The sequence below is a fragment of the Euprymna scolopes genome, chromosome 13 (genome assembly GCF_053919585.1).
Source record: "Euprymna scolopes isolate OS-2025 chromosome 13, ASM5391958v1, whole genome shotgun sequence".
In the NCBI taxonomy this organism is placed as follows: Eukaryota; Metazoa; Mollusca; class Cephalopoda; order Sepiida; family Sepiolidae; genus Euprymna; species Euprymna scolopes.
Genome location: NC_136494.1, coordinates 52,747,204 through 52,770,792, shown reverse-complemented (window position 1 = coordinate 52,770,792; position 23,589 = coordinate 52,747,204). Strand labels below are relative to the sequence as shown.

At 36.7% G+C, this 23,589-nt stretch overlaps 1 protein-coding gene across 4 annotated transcripts in view; it reads right to left on the bottom strand.

Annotated features, from left to right (window-relative positions):
- LOC145292023 (ATP-binding cassette sub-family C member 5-like) overlaps window positions 1–23,589 on the bottom strand; it is a 358,649-nt gene that overhangs the window by 3,937 nt on the left and 331,123 nt on the right. For all 4 annotated transcript variants that reach the window (XM_080138030.1, XM_080138031.1, XM_080138032.1 and 1 more), the window contains 4 exons: window positions 20,954–21,113; window positions 11,167–11,245; window positions 2,079–2,192; window positions 28–192 (listed from right to left, as the gene is read on the bottom strand). In XM_080138030.1, coding sequence (XP_079994156.1) covers window positions 28–192; window positions 2,079–2,192; window positions 11,167–11,245; window positions 20,954–21,113 — 518 coding nt within the window. The remainder of the gene's footprint in view (window positions 1–27; window positions 193–2,078; window positions 2,193–11,166; window positions 11,246–20,953; window positions 21,114–23,589) is intronic.

Genomic DNA, 23,589 nt, shown 5'->3' with positions numbered 1-23,589 from the left:
TAAATAAACAAATAAAAAGAAACGCACCTTTCCATTATCCATGACGATAATCCTATTGCAATCAATAACAGTATTCAAACGATGTGCAATCACCAACATCGTACATTCACAGAACGCATTTTGTAAAGTTTTTTGGATGAGATGGTCAGTTTCTGTATCAATTGATGCTGTAGCTTCATCTAAAATTAAAATCTGCAACAAATATATAGAATATATTACAAAATCTCATTCCTGGTATAGAACGGATACAGAGAATTTTCAAAAAGATTATCAAGCATGTGAGGCATTCTGGCCATTTAAATAAGGATTGACGAACGAGATACAAATACCTTATTTTATCACAACAATAAATATTAGAATTTATTTACCATTCTTATCATTACTTTTATTATTATGATAATGTTCATGTTTGAGATTAGGCATCTCTTGTCATATTGGTTGTGCCAACCACTAAGATCAGGTCATCATCAATTGATCCCTACCATGTCTTAAGTGATCTACTGTGTAGCCTTGGACCATTGATATGGGATACACTTTGGGAATTTTGGATAGAGGGTGATGTAGTTGTATTAGTCTAGACATGATTGTAGAACACATTTTCTCAATAGATTTATTGTAACAAGTTGCTAAAATTCGTTTTTAGAATAATATTGACAGATTTACAGATTATAGTATAAATTGTATTAATTTTTTAAATCTGAATTTAAACAATAAATTTATAAAAAAAAAAATTATTAATGAAACAATTCTTTTGTGCATTTTTCATTTTTGCTCCCATAATGTTGTTAGTGTGAGATATCCATTGTAGCATTCAGGTAAATGCTGCATTATTATCAAGTTGCAACCAGAATTCTACTCATAAACCTGATTCAATGCTACAATATATGTCCTAATTGTTCTCTCAATCATTTTGTGCCCACAATTTAGTCAGAGATTTGAAGAATCAGTTGGTTTACTCTGCAGCAAAAAATGAAAAATGCCAGAAAAGTTTAATATTAATAGTCATTTATCGATTAATTAATGCTGAAAATATCATTGAGATTGAATAACTCTCTGAATTTCATTGTTTTGAATTAGAGATTTTATTCATTCTTGTTTTTTGTTTTTAGTTATGGAACAAATTCCTTTCAGTTTCACTTTTCACATCGTTTTATTGTCTATCATTCATAAACAATGTTTCAATAATTGCTTAGTTGAATCGACTGACAAAATAACTAGAGTGTCTGGTTTCTTTTATTTTGCAGAATAGCAAAGAAGGTTGCAGGCCAGTTTCTGCTTCCCCACGATGTTGGGGAAAACGAGTTCACCCGGAAGGGGGAGCTCTCCAAATGAATAGCAATTGTCTGATATGAAGGGTTTCTCCACATTTATCAAAGCAAATTGCTTTTAAGACATCCCGGCACGAAAGGCCACTGACCGCTTTACTTTGATGGATTTCACTTTATTTATATGAAAAAGATGAACAAACATGTGAAAGGACGGAATAGCCTGAATTTTATAAAAGTCAATCAAAATAAATGTAGAGATGACGTGCGTTTGCAAATCGTAGATATTATAATCGAGGGAGTATATGAAAAGTTCTTGAAAATAGTAACCCTCTCGAGACTCCCTTCCAGCAAAAGCCTTTCTTGGACATACAAAAACGCACATGGCCGTTTTGCCTTTTATATATATATAGATGAGGAGGAATGCATTCTGCATACATTTTTTATAGCCGGGGAAGGAGGACATTTATTTTAAAGTATAACTACTTCATAATGATTATGTTTCTTTTAGTATTCAGAATAAATAAAAGGAGAAAGAAACATGTTCTTAAAATGTTTCATTTTCTTTAAAAAAAAATAAGAAAATTCAAATAAATTAATAAATTGAAAACAAAATACTAAAGAAATTATTGATTAAAAATAGAATCAATAATTTTTATAAATCTTTCTTTTGTTATTTATGTATTTACCATTCTCCACTTGCATAAGTTTATAAACACGTTTACTGCTAAACAATTGTATAGCTTGACAGACCAACAATATAACTTGGCTTTTCTTGGCAGAATAGTCTCTTTTTTTTTTTTTTTAACTTACCTTACACTTTCGAAGCAAAGCCCTGGCCAAACAAAACAGTTGACGTTCACCAACAGAAAAATTCTCACCATTCTCCTCCACACAACTGTTTAGTTGCCCTTCTAATGATTCAACCTGTATTAATAAACCACAAATAATTCCATCAGTTTAAACATTACAGAAATATACCAACATTTTTCAGCTTCATTGTCATCTAAATTCGATGATCAGACAAAAGCCAATAACAAAAAGTTGAAAAATGCACAAAAGCTCACCGCAATTAGAACAAATGTAAAAAAAAAAAAACATATTGTGGTGACATTTTGCCCCGCAACACCAAATTCTTCTGTTTTCTATCAGAAATGTAATCTCATAATCAAATAAATATTTGTTTTAATCTAGATAAAATATTTTTTTAAAAATTTTCAGCCATTACAGAGCATTACCATTGTTGGCCAAGGGAAGAGTCTATTAAGCATATATACACAGTGTGATTGTGTATAAGTGTGAAACCTCACCTGTTACAGTTGTTGACATGCGTTGCATAAAGAGAACATACAAATCTCGTCAATGGAATAACCTGACACCAACAACACCAACTCAATCTTTACTCTTTCTCTTTCACTGAACACTCAATGTGGTCCAAACACGTTCGGTCAACATTACAGTCTGGATCGACTGGAAACTTTCTACTCTTTTTATCACAACAAGAATCTGCCTAAATAAATGTCCATTTGCATGAGTGAACTCTCTTCATTGCACAAAAATAACATTCTATTTTGTAAGCAGAATGCTCTGAGTTCAGTCCTAATAGACTACACACACCATAACCCTCGCTCTTTTTTCTTGTGAACCCGATTGATATAGGTGTTAAAAAATTGTCTAAGTTTTAATTTTAATCTTAAGATGTTTTTTTAAAATAAAATATCACTTTTCTAGGGAGGTATCTACTTTTACTTAATAAATTCATAATGTTCAGTCACTAATTTATTTTTTTTACTTGAATCTACAATATCACATAGCAACTTTATTTGAATCTAAAATATCACATAGTAATCCTAAAATATTTTTCACTAAAAATCAGTAATTTGATAATTTTTATTTTATGTCAAACTTATCTGATTGTTGCGACTTGAATTCTGTTATTCAATAATTTTGGAACTGAGCTCATATAAACATATGATTTATACAAATGATTGCTGTTGCGTAGTATGACGACTTCCAAATAATTTGATTAAACCAATATAATCAAGCAGATCTAGTTGACAGTAGAAAACAGTAGAGTTAGATGAACACCTACTTAACTTTCCTCTGTATATTTATTCTGACGAATATAAAGTGTTTATTACTTTATTTATAATATTAATATTAAAACTTGTTTCCTCGATCCTGATATTTGATTCTTCATACTAGACACTAGATAGATGTAATTTGTATGAGCTGTTTGCAATTCTCAGTAGATAACAGCTCTGTAATTAGATCCAGTACCATGATCATCAGGAGGAAATGCTTTGTAGCTTCAGCCATTACTACTTCCACTGCATCTCTGAAGTGGCGCCCTCCCCCCTTGAACTGGGAGTCGTATTGGCACTGGTATAAGCTACTTTTCTTTCCAACACCCATTGTTTCCTTTTAAACTGATCGAGTATAATACCTTCCCTGCTGCTTCCATGTAGAAAAGAGCTCTGAGAGACTGCTTGGATGTTGCAGTCTATTTCTCTACGATTCATTACAACCTCATCCCACAACAAGGAAATTCACAAGCAAGTGAATAGGGAGTCATTGAAATACACTTTTATTTCTTTATATTATCAAAAATTAATAATATTAACCTGTTTTTATTACTAGCTGACCCGATCCGGTATTGCCCAGGAAAGAAAAAAATGGTTTCAATTCTTTTACATTTTTGTTCATAATTTACAGGGAAAGGGAGACCCTCCCTCACTGAATCACTCTTTACAATGACAAACGCATCTGAAATGATTAATTCAATTAATGCACTGATTCAGAACAATGATTATAATAGAAAAAATTTCCGAGAGCACAACACACCAAAACATTGTGCATAAAGATCTTGTTGTTTTCTAAAGTCAGTTGTTGTGTCCCAAAATGTTAATGCCAGAGCACACGCAGATGAGATTCCATCTGTTCCAACTTTGCAAAAAATGAAGAGTTAATTTACTTTAGGTTGTTGCAAAAACAATATCGTTTTCTCACATATGTTACTTTTATATATGATTTCTGAATTAATTCATTGATATATAATATAGCCATGTTATATATCATTTTTCACTCTATCAAATTGTGTTATTCATTACCATTCTCAATCTCTTCATTCATTTTTTTTTTTTTTGCAGGCTTTTCGACAGAATGGACAAAATTCAAATCTGCACGATTTTCTTGTTCCAGTTCATACTAGGCTGAAAAGTTAACAAGACATCTCGTAATATCAATGAGTTGTTTGGCCCAGGAACCACTAACAAACGTGTGGCACATTGGGGGTTCAAGAAATTTTGCAATGGTGACAAAAGTCTCAAAGATGATTGCAGCCGGTAATGAACATTTGAAAGCCTTAATTGAAGCTGATCCTCACAAAACCACACAGAGAAGTTGCTGTTGAACTCAATGTCGACCACTCAATAGTCGTTCGCCATTTAAAGCAAATAGGGAAGTCAAAAAGTTGGATAAATAGGTGTCGCATGAATTGAACAATAATCAAAACAATCACTGTCTTGAGGTGTCTTCTATGCTCCTTCTGCGCAACAAAAACGACCAATTTCTTGAGCGGATGGTGATGTGTGATGAGAAGTGGATCCTCTACGACAACTGGTGACGTTCAGTACAGTGGTTGGATGCCGGAGAAGCTCCACAACATTTCCTGAAGCCAAAATTGCACCAAAAAATGTTATGGTGACTGTTTGGTGGTCTGCGGCCGGTCTCATCCATCACAGCATTTCGAATCTGGGCAAAACGAGTACTGCCAATAAATTGATGAAATACACCAGAAGCTCCAATGGTCAATGTGTCCGAGATTGGTCAATATAAAAGGACCAAATTTTCCACAATAAACAATGCTCGCCCGCATGTTGCTCAACTGACTCTGCAGAAGTTGAACGAATTGGGCTATGAAACTCTGCCTCATCCGTCATATTTACCAGACCTCTCGCCCATTGATTATCACTTTTTCAAGCATCTTAACAACTTCCTGTGTCAAAAATGCTTCAAAAGCCGAGATTGTGCTGAATTGGCCTTCAATGACTTCATTGCTTCCAGATCTCCGGATTTCTATGCTATCTTGTTTCTCGTTGGCAAAAATGTGTCGATTCTAATTATGAAAGAAGTTATGATCTTTTGAAGTTGAACGTCAAAAAACCACATTATTTTTGCACCAAAGAAGAAAACATGTATTTGCAACTATAAGTTTGAGTTAAGAAGACAGTTCATAGACTTTCTAGTGAAGAAAAACCTGTAGATGAGGAGGCCAGTATTTCTTCATTGAAAAACATTTCATTATAAACAATGCTTGACATTGCCATCTACCTAAATAAAGAGGCTTTCGATGATTTTCAGCAAAGCCATGCAAAGCCTCAAGTGAACAGTAAAAATTTCCTCTTCTGATCTCAACAAATTACTTTGTAAGATAAAGTTTTCAAATAATGAAGCAAGAAAAAACACTATGAAACAATGAAGCAACAAAGTACACCATGAAACAATGATGCAACAAAGAACACCATGAAACAGTGAAGCAACAAAGCACACCATGAAACAATTGTTACAAGGAAAGCCTCTCCCCTTTCCATGTAAATAAGAACATTAGATAAGTGAAAATGAGATTAGGATAAGCCAAGACTCGAACCTTGCAGGCAAGGTTCAGAGATAGAATGTTAGAATTGGAATGTTAAAAAGGTCTATTGTCAAATTCTATTAATAAATATTGTTTGTATTGTAAAAAGAATGCGATTGTTTGTTCTTTTATGAAAACTGAATTAAACAGGTCAGCTAAAAAGAATGAACAATACAAATTAAAAATATTGTAAAAAAATAGGTTAGTTGAGAATTCTTTGTTTGCAGAAGTGTGTTTTGGACAAACGGTGATTAGCCATGTGAGTTGGTCATGTTTTGGAACCACACATCTAACATCATAGCAAAAAGGGAATTCTCAATACAGGAGCTAGTTTTAGTCAGATCAAGGCAGTCGAGCAGAGGAGGCAGAACAGTTGAGTCTGCAAGTCAGTCAGAGAGAGAGAGTTGGAGTCAGAGTCCTTTGGAAGCAAAGGAAAGAATATTAAACTATGTAGATCCTGAATTTGAATTCCTGACATCATCATCATTTCGACCAGTCAAATGAAAGTTGGTCAAGTTTTTGAACCACACATCTGACGTCATAGCAAAAAGGGAATTCTCAATTTTGAAGTGAGAATTAGTCAGGTCAGGGCAGTCGAGTTCAAAAGTCGGGCAGAAAGAGCTGACGTGGTCAGAGGAGGGTCCTCTTAGAAGTGAAGGGGTAGAGATTTAACCATGTAGAACATATTTGAATTTCTGACGTCATCATCATTCGACCAATCGAATGAAATAAAGAATCACCGTCGATTTTTGTAATTGTTTGTCTTCGTGTCGTCAATTCAACAACTGAAAGGTAAATGTGTTTTTTCTATCATCATCTTCAATGAACTTTATATAAAACCCTTCCAAGTAATGTGTCCCCTCCTCCATCATAAGTAATGATTCACCAGTCTGATATAAAAGAACAGTAGTATACATCCCTTCAATAATGAAGTCTCATCATCTTTCTCAATTTGTTAGAAATGTCCCCCTCAGTATTGTTACTATCGTTACCGTCATATACTTAAATATGATCCCCTGCAATACAACACAATGATGCAACAAAAAACACCATGAAAAAATGATGCAACAAAGAGAACCATGAAACAATGATGCAACAAAAACACCATTAAACAATGAAGCAACAAAAAACACCATGAACCAATGAGGCAACAAAGAACTCCCTGAAACAATGAAGCAACAAAACCACCACAAAACAATGATTCAGCAAAAAAACACCATGAAACAATGATGCAACAAAAACACCATAATACATGGAAGTAACAAAGAGTACCATGAAACAATGATGCAACAAAAAATACCATGAAACAATGAAGCAACAAAAACACCATGAAACAATGAAGCAGCAAAGAACACGATAAAACAATGAAGCAGCAAAGGACACCATAAAACAATGAAGCAACAAAGAACATCTTGAAACAATGATGCAATAAAAGACACCATGAAATAATGATGAAACAATGAAGAAACAAAGAACACCATGAAACAATGATGCAACAGAAACACCATGAAACAGTGATGCAACCAAGAACACTAAGAAACAAAGAAGCAACAAAAAACACCATGAAACAATTAAGCAACAAAGAGCACCATGAAACAATGATGACGCAATGAAAACCATGAAACAATGAAGCAACAAAAAACACAATGAAACAATGAAACAGCAAAGAGCACCATGAAACAATGAAGCAACAAAAACACCATGAAACAATGAAACAGAAAAGAGCACCATGAAACAATGAAGCAACAAAAACACCATGAAACAATGAAACAGCAAAGAGCACCATGTAACAATGAAGCAACAAAACACCATGAAACAATGAAACAGCAAAGAGCACCATGAAACAATGAAGCAACAAAAAACACCATAAAACAATGAAACAGCAAAGAGCACCATGAAACAATGAAGCAAAAACACCATGAAACAATGAAACAGCAAAGAGCACCATGTAACACTGAAGCAACAAAAACAGCATGAAACAATGAAACAGAAAATAGCACCATGAAACAATGAAGCAACAAAAAACACCATGAAACAATGAAACAGCAAAGAGCACCATGAAGCAATGAAGCAACAAAAACACCATAAAACAATGAAGCAGCAAAGGACACCTTGAAACAATGATGCAATAAAAGACACCATGAAATAATGATGAAACAATGAAGAAACAAAGGACACCATGAAACAATGATGCAACAGAAACACCATGAAACAGTGATGCAACCAAGAACACTAAGAAACAAAGAAGCAACAAAAAACACCATGAAACAATTAAGCAATAAAGAGCACCATGAAACAATGATGACGCAATGAAAACCATGAAACAATGAATCAACAAAAAACACAATGAAACAATGAAACAGCAAAGAGCACAATGTAACAATGAAGCAACAAAAACACCATGAAACAATGAAACAGCAAAGAGCACCATGAAACAATGAAGCAACAATAAACACCATGAAACAATGAAACAGCAAAGAGCACCATGAAACAATGAAGCAACAAAAAACACCATGAAACAATGAAACAGCAAAGAGCACAATGTAACAATGAAGCAACAAAAACACCATGAAACAATGAAACAGCAAAGAGCACCATGAAACAATGAAGCAACAAAAACACCATGAAACAATGAAACAGAAAAGGGCACAATGTAACAATGAAGCAACAAAAAACACCATGAAACAATGAAACAGCAAAGAGCACCATGTAACAAGCAACAAAAACACAATGAAACAATGAAACAGCAAAGAGCACCATGAAACAATGAAGCAACAAAAAGCACCATGAAACAATGAAACAGCAAAGAGCACCATGAAACAATGAAGCAACAAAAAACACCATGAAACAATGAAACAGCAAATAGCACCATGTAACAATGAAGCAACAAAAACACCATGAAACAATAAAACAGCAAAGAGCACCATGAAACAATGGAGCAACAAAAAACACCATGAAACAATGAAACAGCAAAGAGCACCATGAAACAATGAAGCAACAAAAAACACCATGAAACAATGAAACAGCAAATAGCACCATGAAACAATGAAGCAACAAAAAACACCATGAAACTATGAAACAGCAAAGAGCACCATGAAACAATGAAGCAACAGAAAACACCATGAAACAATGAAACAGCAAATAGCACCATGTAACAATGAAGCTACAAAAACACCATGAAACAATGAAACAGCAAAGAGCACCATGAAACAATGAAGCAACAAAAAACACCATGAAACAATGAAACAGCAAATAACACCATGAAACAATGAAGCAACAAAAAACACCATGAAACTATGAAACAGCAAAGAGCACCATGAAACAATGAAGCAACAGAAAACACCATGAAACAATGAAACAGCAAATAGCACCATGTAACAATGAAGCTACAAAAACACCATGAAACAATGAAACAGCAAAGAGCACCATGTAACAATGAAGCAACAGAAAACACCATGAAACAATGAAACAGCAAAGAGCACCATGTAACACTGAAGCAACAAAAACACCATGAAACAATGAAACAGAAAATAGCACCATGAAGCAATGAAGCAACAAAAACAACATAAAACAATGAAGCAGCAAAGGACACCTTGAAACAATGATGCAATAAAAGACACCATGAAATAATGATGAAACAATGAAGAAACAAAGGACACCATGCAACAATGATGCAACAGAAACACCATGAAACAGTGATGCAACCAAGAACACTAAGAAACAAAGAAGCAACAAAAAACACCATGAAACAATTAAGCAATAAAGAGCACCATGAAACAATGATGACGCAATGAAAACCATGAAACAATGAATCAACAAAAAACACAATGAAACAATGAAACAGCAAAGAGCACCATGAAACAATGAAGCAACAAAAACACCATGAAACAATGAAACAGCAAAGAGCACCATGTAACAATGAAGCAACAAAAAAACACTATGAAACAATGAAACAGCAAAGAGCACCATGTAACAATGAAGCAACAAAAACACCATGAAACAATGAAGCAACAAAAAACACCATGAAACAATGAAACAGCAAAGAGCACCATGAAACAATGAAGCAACAAAAAACACCATGAAACTATGAAACAGCAAAGAGCACAATGTAACAATGAAGCAACAAAAACACCATGAAACAATGAAACAGCAAAGAGCACCATGAAACAATGAAGCAACAAAAAACACCATGAAAAAATGAAACAGCAAAGGGCACAATGTAACAATGAAGCAACAAAAAACACCATGAAACAATGAAACAGCAAAGAGCACCATGAAACAATGAAGCAACAAAAAACACCATGAAACAATGAAACAGCAAAGAGCACCATGAAACAATGAAGCAACAAAAAACACCATGAAACAATGAAACAGCAAAGAGCACCATGAAACAATGAAGCAACAAAAAACACCATGAAACAATGAAACAGCAAATAGCAATATGTAACAATGAAGCAACAAAAACACCATGAAACAATAAAACAGCAAAGAGCACCATGAAACAATGGAGCAACAAAAAACACTATGAAACAATGAAACAGCAAAGAGCACCATGAAACAATGAAGCAACAAAAAACACCATGAAACAATGAAACAGCAAATAGCACCATGAAACAATGAAGCAACAAAAAACACCATGAAACTATGAAACAGCAAAGAGCACCATGAAACAATGAAGCAACAGAAAACACCATGAAACAATGAAACAGCAAATAGCACCATGTAACAATGAAGCTACAAAAACACCATGAAACAATGAAACAGCAAAGAGCACCATGAAACAATGAAGCAACAAAAAACACCATGAAACAATGAAACAGCAAATAACACCATGAAACAATGAAGCAACAAAAAACACCATGAAACTATGAAACAGCAAAGAGCACCATGAAACAATGAAGCAACAGAAAACACCATGAAACAATGAAACAGCAAATAGCACCATGTAACAATGAAGCTACAAAAACACCATGAAACAATGAAACAGCAAATAGCACCATGAAACAATGAAGCAACAAAAAACACCATGAAACAATGATGCAGCAAAGAGCACCATGAAGCAATGAAGCAATAAAAAACACCATTAAACAATGAAGCAACAAAGCCCACCATAAGAAAATATAAACTTTTTCAATCTAAAGATTTCTATGAGGATCAATTGGTTTCAAAGAAATAATTCAATATTCTTAAAATACAAGTTATTCTTATTACAAAATTCACCATATTTACTGAATGTGCTATGTAGAATTTCTTTCAAATACTCACTCTATTCTTCATATGACATTTTTGAAGAGATTCCCAAAGGTCATTGTCATTACAGTTCTGATGAGGATCTAAATTATATCTGAAAATAAAATGGGATTAAATATAAATATTTTTAGATTAGCAACACAATCATCAACATTTTCTCAACAAAAAAAATTCTGGCAAATAACAAATAGGATCCTGAACAGAAGTGTGCGTTCTATCCCAACCATTATCAATGGACCAGAGGTCATCTCGTCAGCGTCAGACAAGGCCAAACTATTTGCCAAGAACTTTGCAGCTAATTCTACCCTATGCGACGAAGGCCATCAACTCCCCATATTTCCTCCTATAACACAGAACAAGCTAGGTAACATACAAATATCTGTGCATGAGGTCGCCAAGCTAATCAAGAACCTTGATTCCAGTAAAACAACTGGCCCTGACGGCATCCCAATTATAGTGTTAAAAAAGCTTCAACCAGAACTTGCTCCCATACTTACGAAACTGTTTAAGCGTTGCCTTAAGGAGAAGTGCTTTCCGACTCCCTGGAAAACCTCATCAGTTTGCCCTGTATTTAAGAATTCAGGTGATAAGTCATCTCCCTCTCAGTACAGACCAATAAGCCTTCTGTGTACTATGAGTAAGTTGCTGGAATCTATATTAAATAGAGAAATAGTAAACCACCTCAGCAGAAACAATCTTCTTAGTGACACACAATATGGTTTCCGTTCTGCAAGATCTACCGCAGATGTGCTAAAGGTTATAACTCACAGGATTAGTGAATCTCTTGACAAAGGCTTCCTTTCTAGGGCAATTGCTCTTGACATATCAAAGGCCTTCGACAAGGTATGGCATAAGGGTCTACTTCACAAGATTTCCAGCTACGATATAACTGGAAATGTTTTCTCAATCATTAAATCATTTCTCTCCGATAGGCTCATAAGAGTAGTGGTCGATGGACAAAAATCAGAGGCCTGCAGTATTAATGCTGGAGTCCCTCAGAGGTCAATCCTGGGCCCAACTCTCTTCCTGATCTACATCAATGACCTCCCTAAACACATACTTAAATCATTCGTTGACATCTATGCTGATGACACGACCATCTACAGCAACACATCAAAGGCTGTAAATGACAAAGTTCTCTCTGATTCTCTCTCCTCTGATCTCGAGCACGTGGTTCAGTGGGGGAAGTCGTGGCTGGTTACCTTTAATGCATCTAAAACCAAACTCCTATCTTTACATCATCAATGCTCTGATCCCCATCTGGCATCAATTGAAATGGATGGCTCTCGTCTGGGAGAAGCCCCGTGTTTTGACAAGCTTCTGGATTTGTCCTTTACTCCTGATCTGAAATGGAACACGTACATCAAGTCTGTTGCCAAGGTCGCTGGAAAGATGGTGGGATCCTTCTATTGCTCCAGAAGATATCTCACTACTAATGCAATTCTCTATCTGTATAAAAGCCAAGTACGTCGAAGGATTGAGTACTGCTGCCATATCTGGGCAGGAGCTGCTAAAAACAGCCTATCCTGCCTTGACAGAGTACAAAATAGACTTCGTGGCTTAGTGGGGGATGCCCTTTTCTCTACCCTGCAACCTCTCTCCCACAGAAGAGACGTTGCGAGCCTATCCTTGTTTTATCGTTATTTCCATGGCAGGTACTCGTCTGAACTCCAATCCCTGGTCCCCCCTCGCCAATCTTTCATGAAAAACACCCGTCTAGCTGAATCCACTGTAGAAAATGTGTAAGGAAAGTCCTTTAAAATTACTGCGCCCTCTGTAGATATATAAGGAAAATCCTTTAAAAGTACTGCGCCCTCTGTAGATGTATAATGTTGCAGCAACGTAAAGCAATTCAATAACCAGTAAACACCGGTTCTGCACGGAATCCAACTAGCAAGGTACCTAGGCGGACGCGAACGGTTACTCAGAACGGACCCAACAATCGGTTACTCAGAACGGTCCCAACAACGGTAAGATATGCCCACACCCACACGGCACGAGAAGCAACAGCAACACAATTCCCGACCAACTCAATCATCTCCCAACGTCTTTCAATCACCCGCTTTTATGGCCGTTGCAGGCCGGCTAAATTTGCATATTGCTAGAATTCATGTGACTTTGCGAGATATCATCCTTTACAAAAGACGGCGGCCGCCATCTTGATCTTTCTTTCTCTATTTTTGGTCGGCGACGCCGAGCCGGCCCTGAGCCGGCCCCGAGGTAAGTCTTTCCTTTTCGTCCGTCTCTTTTACGCACCCACACAACACACAAACACGCGGGCGCTTGTCTCCTGGATGCACATTACACTCCCCCCTGATCTGATGATCACATAGGGAGCATTGTGGGGTTGGCCTTTTAGTGCGTGTGCTTCTGCGAAGAGGTACATTCACTGTTTCAGATTCGGTCTCTGGATCTGGTTCCGCCTCATCAGTCAAAGTATAGCTATCAGTCTCTGGGGGGGGGGGGCTCACTGAATCCGTGTATCGGCAGCTCATCACTGGACGCTTCACTGCTTTCTTCTGCAGTTGTGTGACGCGCCTCAGTAGCTGGGCGAAGATCTCGCACATGTCGTGGGGTTCCATCGACCAAAACAGACTGCTGGCTAATCACTCCAGATATTTGTCCTCGCTTAAACTTGTCGGTGCACCGATTTCCTGGGGGCTGCACCCACACTGGATCTCCCACTTCATATCTGTTACATGTTCCCTTGTCAGCTGGCTGCATAGTGTTGATTCCCTTCACTCCGACTCGGTATGTGTAAATAGCATTCGCAGGAGCGGTTGAAGGAGACGTCCCGTCTTTTGGCGTAATGTTATACCAATATGTGGCTTCCGTAATAGTACATCGCTTCCTGGCAGCAATTCTTTTGATGCTGCGATGGCTTCTTTCAGCAATGCCATTTCCTGACGGCACATGCGCACATCGCAACCGTAGTCGGACGCCCCACTCATCTAACAACTGCCGGACTTGCTGGCTATAAAACGCTGCATCATTGTCAGTCAGGAGCTCTTCAGGCGCACCTCGCTCAGAAAAAATGGATGATAGGTGGCGAACAACATTTGCCGAATCCTGTCCGGTCATCTGCCGCCACACCGCAAATCTCGTAGGCCCACAATCAATGAGAGTTAGAAAGGGCTTGCCACTGTGATGGGTAATATCCATGGCCAGCCGCTGCCACACACCCTCAACTTCCAATCGACCCTTCTGCCATCGCTCTGGTGCAGGATCAATAGACTGGCAAGCCTCACAATTTCTGATGATCTGTCTGACATCCATCTTGGTCACTGCTGGGTATATGCGCCTCACAAAATAAAGGGTCCTCTTGATACCCGGATGTCCGCTCTATGCATGAATTTTTTGTATTTGACATGGGTCGATTGCAACTGCACAAGATCGAGCAGTAATCTCCATTCCCATCTTCGCGGCTTCATACCATTTGTGAGGTACTCGGGTCAGTTGGTCAGCACGATTACAATGTGATGGCACCAGAGTGACGCTCAGTGATAGCCCATACTCAGATACCAGGTTTTTTAGCGTGTCTAGCCTTCTCCGTATTAACATTTCGCTTGCTGCCTTGGTACAGATTCGTGTCCGTCCTGAAAGTGTGTCAGACACCCAGTGGTAGACACAGAGAGAATCTGTGTACAAGGTCAACTTCTTAGACTGCCACTGCAGGGCCAGATTTATCCCCTTTACAACGGTGTCCAGCTCTGCCAGGTTGATATGCTGAGAATCTGTTACGGGCCGCAGCCAACAAGCATCTTCGAACATGTTTCCTCCTTGCTCCAACGATACTCCCAACGCCAAAGAACTGGCATCAACCCACACACCTACGTTGTCTCCGTTAACACACCACCACCCACAGGCAGGGTCCTTCTTGTTCACTCTGTCCAGTGTCTCTTTAATCATCAGAGTTAGTAGGACATCATCGGATATGTCATCCCAACCTGTGGTTGTTAAATTTGCTCTGCGTTTTATTACACCAACAGCTGCGCGGAGCTAGCCACAGGCCGGTAAGTGACCAACAAGTTTTCCACACCAAGAAAAAACGGTCCGCCTTGTAATGATGTTGGGGATGCTTGGAATTTCACTGCCACGCCTCCATTGTAGGGTGCCATCTTCTTCATAAACATCCAATCCCAATACACGTGCACCTTCCCTCAAACGTTCGGGATTCTTGCATTCCAGACCAAACTGAGCCAACTTTTCTTTGACACACGACGCAGACTGTACATCTTCATTGACGTATACGTCATCAATGTAAGCTGACGTTGATTCCTTCATAGGCTTTTCTTGAGACAATACTGTGTTGACAATAGTCTTCATGATCTGTGGTGCCACATTTAGGCCAAAGCCGAGGCGTGTAAGGCAGTACCTCTGCCCCTGGAACCAAACTGTCTGGAACGGCCACAACGTCTCATCAACTCGCACCTGTAAATAGGCTTTTCGCAAATCCAATATCGAGACATTAGTGCCTTTCTAACGCCATTCCCTCAACTTGCTGGTGCATACGTCAGCATCAGCAGTGTAGGCTTCAATATGCTTGTTAAGCTCCCTATAGTCCAGCACCGGCCGTACTTTCGACTTGTTATGCTGGACTACTGCCATCAAGGGTATTAGACCCTTGGGAGGCCCAAGCTTGTCCTCAGGGTAGGGGATTAACCAGCCATCTTGGATCCACGCCTTTAGTTCCCGTTCGTATTCTGCTCGGGCCTCACTGGGTATAGGGTACTCTGCAACCCCATTCTTGAGTTTAGTCGGTGCCCTTCCCTCGGTCCACTTCCAAGATGCAATTCAGGCCCTCTTGCGAGAGTCGTAGTCCACTGTAAAATCCGGCCGATCGATGTGGAGCGCTGCACACACTGGGGCCTCCAAGAATCGCACTTTTCCATCCCGATGAATTGCGACTCCCCCCAGCGCCTTGATGGCATCGTATCCGAGCAACAGGTCAAACCCCAGGAGATTTCCTTGGGTCACGAGCACATTGATCTTAGTGGCTGCACCAGTGTCCGTGTAGATCTCGACAGTTCCAGCTCCACAGCATGTCTGGGTCTCGCCTCCTATCGTGGTGACTTTGATCTTTCTCTTAGTCCAACTTGGACACAGCCTGGCGCTCACTATAGTATGCGAACAGCCTGAGTCGAGAAGTGCTGAGTAGGGTATCCTGTTTACGTAGACGGTCATTACTGGTTGCGTCTTGTTCAAATTTTGCTTGGGGAGCAGGGCGGCGCTGACGTCCTCTCCCCTGATACTTTTCCCGCAGTTTTGGGCTAGATGCCCCAAACCGCCACAATTAAAGCAGCGCACATGCCCCCTGTTGGTGCAATTCCTTGCAAAATGTCCACGTCGGCCGCAGCGAAAACATTTCCCATTGCTTGCAGGGTTTTGATTCGGAATCTCCCGAGCACCAATCTGGCCTGTCTGTGTCGCCATCACAACTGGTTACACCAGGTCCTCCTCATCTTTGATGATGGCTCGAACACGTTCCATCAAGTGTTCCATGGGCATTGTTGAAACGCTGGTTGAGGTTCTCAGTAGCTGCTTCACCCGAGTGGGAAGGCCCGCCACAAACGCGTACGCGAGCGTCCGCTCCGACACCCCTCCACCGAATAGGACTGCGAGGTTCTTTAACTCCGCGAAGAAAACGTCCATGCTTTCCTCCGGTAGAAGTTTTCAGGGAGCAAATTTTTCATAGGCCGTACAAGGATCCATGGCGAATACCTTGTACAGCGCAGCTTTAATAGCAGAGACATCTCCCTTTTTGGCAGCACTGAGTTGCTGATACACACTCAAGGCACCCCCAGCCAATCTCAGGGGAATCACAGTGTGTACCCTTTTTACCTCACAAAGGTCGCACGTCAGCTCGACCCTTTCAACCCAGTCGACAATGGACGTGGACCCGTCAAACTCGGGTATGAGCTTTAAGTCGAATTTCGACTCGGTCATAGTCCTAGAGGGCAAATAGCCGGAATAGCTTGTAGAAAATGTGTAAGGAAAGTCCTTTAAAATTACTGCGCCATCTGTAGATGTATAATGTTGCAGCAACGTAAAGCAATTCAATAACCAGTAAACACCGGTTCTGCACGGAATCCAACTAGCAAGGTACCTAGGCGGACGCGAACGGTTACTCAGAACGGACCCAACAATCGGTTACTCAGAACAGTCCCAACAACGGTAAGATATGCTCACACCCACACGGCACGAGAAGCAACAGCAACACGATTCCCGACCAACTCAATCATCGCTCTCCCAAAGTCTTTCAATCACCCGCTTTTATGGCCGTTGCAGGCCGGCTAAATTTGCATATTGCGAGAATTCATGTGACTTTGCGAGATATCATCCTTTACAAAAGACGTCTGTCTCTCTTATGCACCCACACAACACACAAACATGCGGGCACTTGTCTCCTGGATGCACATTATATCCACTGTCAGTAATTTCCCCCACTCTTTATCTGTGCCTAAATCAAAACGTGGATTCCATGAACAAAGCTTCTTTCTTAGAACTGCACGCCTGTTGAACTCTGTTCCGTCTGCCTGCTTCCCACCGGACTACAACTTGGATGTCTTCAAGTCCAACGTTAACAAATTCCTAATGAACCGCCCCCTTAAGTAAACACTTCATCAAATCTCCACACTAACGTACTGTACTTGCAATAACCCTTATCCCTGAGTGGCTTCCGGGCCTTGATAAGTGGTGACCACCGTGTAAAAAAAAAAAAACTCATCAAGATACATATATTATATTTGCAATATTTCATTTCATTTCATGTCAATAAGATTAAATTATTACCATATAAGGCATGTTTCATTAGATGATTTACATTTATCTCAGCAAAATTTCATTTTAGAGATATTTGGTTTGTGAAACATTTCATTATGACAAATGATATTTTATACTATGTTCATTTATAATGTAATAACATTTCATATTCATATGTACGAGGGGCGTGCAATAAGTAATTTCCTGACCCACTTCTCATAGCAGTAGAGCAACGAAACTTGGCACAGTTATTAGTCTTTCTCTACATAGGAACCATCCAGAGTTACGCATTTCTCCCATCGTTTGATGCAGCTCTGGAGACCGTTTTTGTAGAACATGCCAGATTGGTCCTCCAACCACGACGTGACTTCATAAATCAAGGCTGCGTCATCTGGGAAATGCTTTCCTTTCAAAAACAACTTCATTTCATAACCACACGCCCGTGCTCCTGATCTGGCAACATGCAAGTTGTGGACCGGAGCATTGTCCTGCAGGAGGAGGGTACCTTTGCTGATCTTGTCTCGCCTCTTGATTTTGATAGCTTCCCTTAATTTCCTCAAAAGTGAAGCATTAACAGGCTCCTGTAATTGTGGTACCCTTTGCCAGGAAATCCGTCATCACTACTCCGTCCTGGTCCCAGAAGACTGTGAGTATGACCTTGCCAGTGGAGGGCTGCACCCTTGCCTTCTTTGGAGGTGGTGAGTCCAAGTGCTTTCACTGCATTGACTGGACTTTGGTCTCTGGATCATAGTGATGGACCCAGGTTTCATCCTGTGTAATCAGTCTTTTGAAAAACTTTGACTCATCTTCTTGGCACATCTACAAATTCATCCTCGAGCACTCGACGCGTTCTCGCTTCTGGAATGGTGTGAGCAACCTGCGAATCCATCTGACAGACACCTTATGCATATGCAAATGGTCATGAATGATAGTTTCCACAGACCCTGTACTAATCTTTACATCTTGAGCTATTTGGCGAATAGTAATGCGCCGATCTTCCAAAATGGCAGCCTCAACTTGACGGACAGATGCCTCATCAATGGAAGAAGGGGGGGGGGCGACCAGGTCTGGGAGCTGTTTCTACAGACTTTCGGTCATGTTTGAATTCACGATGCCAGCGTTTTACAAGCTCATATGATGGGGAATTATCACCATAAGTTTCTTTCATTTCATCAAAAGTCTCCTGTGGTGTGCGTCCTTTCAAATACAAAAACCGGATCACTGCTCGACATTCAACAGGCTTTTTTGAATACGTTTAGAAAGAGGCGATTTTATGTGACCCCCCCTTGATATAAAACGCAATTTCTACAAGAAATAATTAACCATTTTTTTCTAATTTTTACATATTATTTGTCCAAGAGATTGCTCTTGCCGAGTTTTTGTGTACAATGCGTATGACAACAGTTTTTAAGTAGATATACAAATGCACACACACACACACACACACACACACTCACACACACACACACACACACACACACACACACACACACACACACACATAGACAGGTCCTCTTTATATAAATGTCATTAATATGAAATCATTGTCATGCAGTGTCAGCAATATTTTATTAGTAATTTATGTCATATCAACAACATTTCGTTCTAGAGATTATTATTATTATTTATAATCATTGGTTCCTTTATTGTATGAATTCCATTCATCGATACAGTTCACTTTGGAGAGGGAACATAATAATAAATTGTCTTTCCTAGATGGGTTGATAACTCACTAGTAGCAGAGATTCAGATAATCTGTACATCAAAAACTAATCTTCACAATGATAAAACTAAAGTATGAACGCATCATCAATATATCACATTGATGGTTTTAGTGATGTAGATTATGATGCCATTTCTTCAAAGTAATCCATGTATACATTGGCCAGTACTGAGGACATTGGTAATTTCATACTAGCCAAACCTTCTTGTTGATATATGTCAGATTTCATCCAGGAATAGGTTGTTTTTGCACAGAAAGTCAACATCTCCATCAGATTGTTCATTAGGATGAAGGTGCATTCCTTCAGTAATGGATCTGAAGCTATCATTCTCTACCACAGTTTGTGAACAAACTTACTCATTATTTGGTTGATTCTTTCCACAAAACCTAGCAGATTACTTGGCATACAGTGGGGATATATTTCAAAATATTTGCAGACCTAATAGTATCTGCTGACTAATGTAAAGTAAAGAAGAATATGAAACTGAAGACAAAAACACAAACTAGCTCATAATTATGACAAACTACCACGCATATACTTAACTAAATAGTCAGTACTTAGCATGTGATCAATTGATTCATTTCCTGGAAATCGCTACATTTACTTTGAATAGAACATTTATAAAATGTTTTTAAATTTTTAAGATAAGGATTGATAATTTTTATATTACAAAAAATTACCAAAAACATTTTATTAAATTAAATTTAAAAATTAAAAAAAAACATTTTATCAAATTAAATTAAAAAATTCAAAAAAGCATTTTATTAAATTAAATTTAAAATTAAAAAAAAACAAAACGTTTTATTAAATTAAATTTAAAAATTAACAAAACATTTTATTACATTTAAAAATTAAAAAAACATTTTATTAAATTAAATTTAAAAATTCAAAAAACATTTTATTAAATTAAATTTAAAAATTAAAAATGAAAAAAAGTTTTTTTATTAAATTAAATTCAAAAACATTTTATTAAATCGGTACAAAATAAAAGAGCAGATTCGATACTTTTCCTGTTTGAATTCTAATAACTGAGGTTCGTTAGAAAAACAAAATAAAAACATATTTCAGCATTCACCAATAACTGAATATACACCTGAAAACAGTCGGAGGTTACATCGACGGAAATGTCGTGAGAATAACAACGAAGATGAGAACAATATTCCGAACAATCCAAATAATACAAAGAATAAGAGGTTGTTTTAACTGAGATTAGAATATTAAAAGAGAATGTTTTCTTTACTTGTCTCTGAAAACAGAATAACACATTTTACTTGATGTTTTGCAAACAGAATAAGAATAATAAGAGAATATTTTACCTAACTGTTCCTTTGAATAGAACAGGATCCTGAGGAATGATTGATATGCGAGAACGAAGATCTTGAAGACCAACTTTTGTAATATCCAAATCGTCAATAATAATTTTCCCCTCTGCAGGCTCAACCAATCGGAATAAAGAAAAACCAAGTGAAGATTTCCCTAAAAATAATAATAGAAAGAAAAACAATGGTATTATTACAGAAATAGATAATTTACAGTTATGCTTTTCAATAGAATTAGACTACGTTTTCACTTATTAAACGGGAATATAGAATGTTAGAATGAATTGTTAAATTTTACAGAGAGAAATTGATTTTGATGGTTCGTTAGACTATAAATTGCATCAATACAAACGTTTAAATTTTATTTATAAATTTAATATTTACAGAACACTATGATGAATATTTATAGTTAAGTAATAAAAATTTGTAGTAAAAATATTTATATACAGTTGAAATGTGAAAGCATGAATTTTCTGGGTTCTTAGATTGATTTTCTCAGGTAACACGATGTATGAACCATGCTAGTATATATATATATATATATATATATATATATATATATATATATATATATATATATATACTTGTTTATTCTTATATAAACATGCTCACATCCCGCTGCTACAAATAGCCACTTGTTTCAATCAAACAACAGATATCATCAGGCAGCGACTTGACTATTCAAAAGTTCAATGAATAATGGATTTTTATTTTAGGTAGGAACTCTTTAAAAGTTGGAGTTAAAAAACTTAAAACACAGAACTTTAATTATAAGATGTAAAGAGGGAGGGGCAATTTAAATAAAGTTAAAAGATTATAATGGAGAGAGAGTGATTGAGAAGAGAAAAAAAAGGGAATAGAGAAAGAAATAGAGAAAGAAAATAGAGAGAAAAAAAAAATATATATATATATATATATATAATATGGAGAAGAAAAGAAAAAAGATATAAATGGTTATTATAAAGAGAATAAGGACTAGAAGGGAAAGGAAAGAATGATGAGATCTAGTTAAAGAGAGAAAGAGAGAAAGTAAGAGTTTGACAGTATACAGAAAAAGAAAAAGAAAAAGATCTGCATGTCAACCAATTTATGAACAATTATACAATTCAGTAATGAAACATGTTATTACAAATACAAACAGAAGATACAATCCAAGCGTCAGAAATGAACATGTCAAAAAAGACAGCGAATGTATCCAGCCAACATATTTATCATCTCACATACGTCCACGAGTAATATCAACGCAGTTCAAACATACGTCTACAATTAATTAAGCCCTTTATGCTAAATGATATAAGTTTAAAGTTTTCGCGTTTTAATTAGATAAATATATAAATAAAAGAAAAAAATAATGATAAAACAATATTAAAATTATTATTATTAATAATAATAATAATAGTAATAATAAACATAATAGTAATAATAATAATAATAATAATAATAATAATAATAATAATAATAATAATAAAAATAATAATAATAATAATAATAGTAATAAAAACAGAATAAAATTAATATTTATTATCTTTTTAATATAACATATTTAGCCATAAGAGGGGATTAAATAAATTAAATAGGACCAATAATTATAAATAAAAATCTACTAATATTTATGTATATAAAAAGAATACAATACATATATATATATACACACACATACATATATATATATATATATATATATATATACATACATATACACACATATATATATATATATATACATGCACATAAGTAAAGGTGTAACTATACTATTAAGTTGAAAGTTTAAGCTATTTAAGTATAGATATAAAGTCATATTAAATCACAAATTAATACATTCAAGACAAGATTACTAATAACACAGATACAAGTACACTTACATATAAATATATAAATATATTCAGGCAAAAGAAGTAATTAAATCAACGAAATACTCAAAAGTAGCGACACACAGGTAGATAGTACCCAAATTAAAAATAATAAAATACATATGAATATACCCAGATTAATATTAATATACTTTCTCCTCGCCTGATTTCATTCTTTACTTCCCCTATCTTATATACCTGTGTGTCTATGTGTATATGTATGTGTCTATGTATTTACTTTATGACCGTGTGTACTTAGATTTATATATTTCTATATTATTTTGTATACCCTCCCATGTTTATTCAATCCATTTGTATGTTTTTTATGTGTGTATGCATCTATCTGTACTCTTGCCAAATTATTTGTATTCTTATGTATTTCTATATATATAGTTTATGTAAATTATACATATTTATGTGTGCGTATATATATGTGTGTGTGTGCGTTGTTGTATATAAGTATATGCCTGTGTGCATATATTTGTGTATTTTTTGTATGTATGAGTATACATAAAATTATATATATATATATATGCTTATTTGTATGTCTGTTGGTTCTCTGTGGGTATATACATATGTATTTTATTATTTTTAATTTGGGTACTATCTACCTGTGTGTCGCTACTTTTGAGTATTTCGTTGATTTGATTACTTCTTTTGCCTGAATATATTTATATGTAAGTGTTCTTGTATCTGTGTTATTAGTAATCTTGTCTTGAATGTATTAATTTGTGATTTAATATGACTTTATATCTATACTTAAATAGCTTAAACTTTCAACTT